Source organism: Nicotiana sylvestris, chromosome 10, assembly GCF_000393655.2.
Source record: "Nicotiana sylvestris chromosome 10, ASM39365v2, whole genome shotgun sequence".
NCBI lineage: Eukaryota > Viridiplantae > Streptophyta > Magnoliopsida > Solanales > Solanaceae > Nicotiana > Nicotiana sylvestris.
Window position 1 is genome coordinate 61,913,410 of NC_091066.1, and position 5,036 is coordinate 61,918,445.

The window sequence follows — 5,036 nt, forward strand, 5'->3', positions numbered from 1 at the left end:
TACATAACTTGACATATGTTATTTCCAAACAGTATGCCCCTATAATCAAACACCTTAATGGTGTGTAGCAGAAGTATCTAGAAATTATAAGTTGGATCAATGCCCTTCCCTTGAATACAAGAACAAGACTTATACAACACAATTAACCGATACATAGCAGGTTCATTAGGGGCAAACGACTGTCCAAAATGACATGCCCCAACCTGGGGAACTACCTCTGACACAAATGTAAAACATAAGCAGTATCCACAGCATAAGTTAAAACTTCCAAGTTTCCTACTCCACGCCTTAATAGATGTGTATCATTTTTCTCCAAATTAATGTTGAGACAACCAAATATACCAGAAGCAATAATAGTATTCAGCTATTATATACCATCTTAATTAATAGAGAAGCAATAACCCCAAATCTTATCAAGGGACTAGATATACTTATTTGTGTCACATGACATCATAAGCAATAAACGACACATACGGTCAATACAGCATCTCTAAGAACCATGGTTGTTATAGCATAATCAAAGATGAGGAGGATCATAAAGTACTAATCATAAAAAAAGTAACAATAAAACTGAACAATCAATTAAGCTTCAATCCCAAATTAGCAAAGGTTGGTTGTAAGATTCATCAGTATCTATCAGAATTACATCTAGAGACCTTAATTTTCCTCCTTTGTTTGAGTTTGTGATCACATAGAACCTCAACTCTCTTGCTTTATTTAATTTTGTGATCATATACACATAGACAAGTTAATAATAGCAAAAAAATGTGAAGAATCGAAAAACAAAAAAATAAACACATCCCTCATGGATGAGAATAGGCACATAGGTGTTGGGCAGTGTTTTCACAGTAGATAATCACAACTGTGTTATTGCAAATGCACTATAATATCAGTTGTGTCTCGAATCATGTTTCACTTCTATCGGCCCCAAAAAAATTCAATAAGAAGCTAGATAAATTAAAACTTTTAAGTATAAGAAGGAACATCAATCAAAGATAACCAAAATCAAATAGTAAAGATTACTCCTTTTCAACCCAAGAATCTGAAATTAGTAAAAACAACTAAAACCTATACCCAGAAATTAAACAAAATAAAATTACTTCTTTTCAGCCCAAGAATCTAAAATTAGAAAAAAATTAAAAACATTGAGTATAAATGAAGACAATACCAACATACCTATGTATATACATCATAGAAGATTATTTTTTCATCAAAAATCGATTTTTTTTACAGAAAACCTTTGAGAAAAAGAAATACTAACTAATAGAGAAAGGATGGAGATTTGCTATAGTGAAGGAGGAGCTCCAGCAACGGCGCAAAAAATGAAGCAACAAAAATTTAGGGTAAGGAGGAAAAGAATGCTGGGAAACGTTTTGGATCGGAGGAGTATGTTTTAATTACTTCGCCTTTTGAGTATTGGGTGGGGAGGAGGGAAATATTTTCGTTACCTGTGTATTTGGGGGGAAATTTTAAGAGAAATATTTTATAACAAATTTTTAGGTTACACTTATAAAGTGTTAAATTTGGTATTAGAATATAACAACGCTTCAAAAATGTTGAATTATAATTAATAAGCGTTGCCAAATAATTTGTAAATTGGCAACACTTAATAAGTGTTGTCTTTATATTATAAGAGCACGCTTTTTAAGTGTGGCCTTTAAAAACGTGGCTAAAGACTCTAGTCAAAGACCACGCTTTATAAGCTCATCTATAGCTACTTTTGGCAACACTTTTCGAGTGTTGTCTATAATTAGTGTGGCTATAGGCCAAAAATATTATAGTGATTGAGTAGATTGAACAACTGTCCATATTATTCCTTAGTCAAATTGAGAGGGGAATTCATGTTGTTGCTGTCACTGCACCCTTGAGAAGTTGTCCCATCATTCTTGGCGGGCATAGATTCAACTGGTGCACCATTCACATTAGCTGAAATCCTCTTGTCCTTATTAAACTTAGGACTGAAGTTGTTGTTTTGAGAATAACCATGCAACTTAAAGCACTTATCTTTGGTGTGACCTGGACGCTTGCAGTAGTCGCAGAATGGACGAGGCCTTCTATTTGGATAATTCCCAGTTGAATAGTTGGTTTTGAAGTTATCATTTCTAGGTGCAGTGGCATTCAAAGAAGTAGATTCCACTATATGTAAGTTGATGTTCCTAGGAGTAAAGACATTCATAGATACAGATTCCATCATAAGCAAATTATTTGGTCTGACTTCCCTATGTTTTCCTCTTGGATCAGTAGAGAAAATGCTTGAGCCACTGATAGTAACAGATTCATCATTAGAATACTACCTCGCATAATCGTATACACCTCATTCAGTCCCATTAAAAATTAAATCAGACGCCTGTACTGTTCAACCTTGTGCATAGACTCTTTGGCTCCACAGATGTATTGGCAGCTATACTGAGATTTGGCACTTAAATTATTTAGTTCTTCCCACAGCTTTTTCATCTTTGTGTAATAACCTGTATCGCCAGTATGAAAAATGGTCCATTCTAAGCACAAAACTGATGTAAATCATTTGCCTCTTTTGCAATCTCTTTCCTTCCACACTCTTCAATTCAAACATAATGTCAACCTTTGTTATACCAAACATACTCCTTGAGACAAGTCGTTAATTTCCTTCTGAATTTTGTATAGTTTGGTTCCATTGGTTTGGTTATAGCGATCTTCTAACTCTGTCCATAATTCTGTTGCATCATTGGCATATTCTATAATGTCTGCGATATCCTTAGCAAGGGAATTTGAGATCCACGAAGTAACTATGTCGTCACAACACATCCATTGACGAAGAGACAGGGAATCTGGTTCTGGACGTTTGCACTCACCATGATGAAGTCTAACTTGTTCTTCACTGAAAGAGCACGTAGGACACTTTTTCTCCAAGATCGAAAACCGATACTGTTGAAAGGAGTCGTTACCAATATTACACCAGGATTGTTTGACGGGTGCACGTAAAAAGGGCAATTCGGATCGATGTTGGGCTCAGAAATGATGGTAGAAATAGAAGTACCTGAGGCGATGCCGGAATCGTCATTTTGATCGAGAATAGCCATGCGAGAATCAATTTGGGAGAAGAGAAATAGTCAAAATTGAAAAACTAGGGCAAATTCGAAACTCCCGATTTTTTGATGAAATTTATGATTCAACAGGAATCGAGAAGTAGGATCTGATTGAGCAAAGCTCTGATACCATGTTAAGTAGAAGAAAACACACAAAACCTCGAGCTTAGACTTGAGCTCCCATGGTGGAACCTAGAAGCTTCGAGAGAGAGAAGAATATGAAAGGAGACAATTTAGAAATGAACTGTGCAATATATATATACACACATATACACACATATACGTGGGTCCTCCACTCAATACATGTAACAAACTAACTAATTGACAGCTAAGCTAACAACACTAAATGAACTGAAAACATATAAATACATAGCTCAATAGTTAGAACTCCAAGAGAAGCCCAACGAATGTCAAATTGAAAATTCTGCACTTCATTAAAATCATGTAATCAGAAAGAGAAAATTCCATTAAATACACGAGTGAGGTGCCATTTGTGTCCATTATCCGATATAAATTGTTTTTCTTTGCACAATATTTCTGCAATTTCAGGATGCAAATTTAAGAAAATAATTTCACAGAGTACTAATTAATTTTTGTAAAAATATTTTATATCGTACAAAATTGGAGAAGGAAAGGATGAGTTTCTCACTGCAGGTCAATCTACTATACCCTAATAATTATCTTTTGGATTTTATCTCCTCATGTATCAAACAAATAACCACATGTATCGAATTCGATCACAAGGCAATAATAATAATAATACCTATTGGTGGAAGGTGAAGTAATGTCATTATGTGCTTCCACTAGAAATCAATAGACGTAGTGTTTGAGTTGCCCTCCACATATTGAGAAGAGGAAACACAATATGGAATTAAGTAGGAGTAAATTTGTGTCGTGACCTAGCATGCAATTGCATTGTTGCTTTCTCCAAAAAGTTTAAATAAAAAAAAACAAAGAGAGAAAGAAAAACAAAGAAGAAAAGTCAGCACCCTTTTATGACGTGGGACTGGAGTATTAATCCTTATAAATTTCATTTACGCAACAGGTTTTGCAACTAAATACAAAGGCGAATCCGGGATTTAGATTTTATGGTTTTAACTTTAATTTTAAGGTTTTTAGTATTAAACTCATTGTATTTTTAAAGTTATGGATTTATATCTATGATTTATTGTAGTTTTAGTGAATTATAAACATAAATTTATGTTTCGCGTCGAAAGTACTGGATTCAGATGAATCCAACTGGTGCATCCGCCATGACTAAAGAGACACGAGAAAACCTCTGCTTGTTAATTTTGACTTGAGTTACACAAATCAAGTTAGTCAAAGCTTTGTAAGTTTGAATCAACATATTAAATTATATTTTTGCAACACCATATATAAATTTATATTTAATTAGTAGCAGCGCTCATAATACAGAAGGGATCACTTCCGACATTTATCTTATACGGGTGTCGCGAAAAGCTTACATTGGTGTTGTTTTCAATGATGTCATTTGCAAATCAAAGACAGGTTATATACATCTCTACGCAGTTGCTGAATCTAAACTAACTTGAGAGTGCGGAAACAAAATGTGGTTTATTTTTACTCAAAATACTCAAATAAGTATAAAAAAAAGTTACCAAATTATATATAACGCTACTAATAGTGATGCTATACAGTAACTTTAACTGTACCGTTACTGTATAGCGCCACTATTAGTGGCGTTATACTGACAAACCTTACATAGCGTCATTAATAGTGGAGCTATACGCCTTATTACCTGAACATATAGCGCCATTAATAGTGGCGCTATACCCCTTAATACAAATCCTCCATCTTCTTCTTTTTCGTTCCATCTCACTCATTTTCATTTCTGGTCCCCCACCACCACCACCACCACCACCGATTCTGCCCCCATTTTTTTAAAAAAAAATTGGGTCCCCCGTCACATAAAAGTTTAATATTTGTGGTCCCACTGTCGAGTAGAGCTTC

At 34.6% G+C, this 5,036-nt stretch overlaps 1 protein-coding gene across 1 annotated transcript; it reads right to left on the minus strand.

The window, feature by feature from the left end:
• Nucleotides 1-1,810: 1,810 nt before the first annotated feature.
• On the minus strand, nucleotides 1,811-3,040 carry LOC104238838 (uncharacterized). Its single transcript, XM_009793316.1, has 4 exons — nucleotides 3,017-3,040; nucleotides 2,598-2,904; nucleotides 2,354-2,468; nucleotides 1,811-2,261 (listed from the first exon to the last, which is right to left on the minus strand). The coding sequence occupies exons 1-4, from the start codon at nucleotides 3,038-3,040 to the stop codon at nucleotides 1,811-1,813; spliced, it is 897 nt and encodes a 298-aa protein (XP_009791618.1).
• Between the last annotated feature and the right edge of the window lie 1,996 nt (nucleotides 3,041-5,036).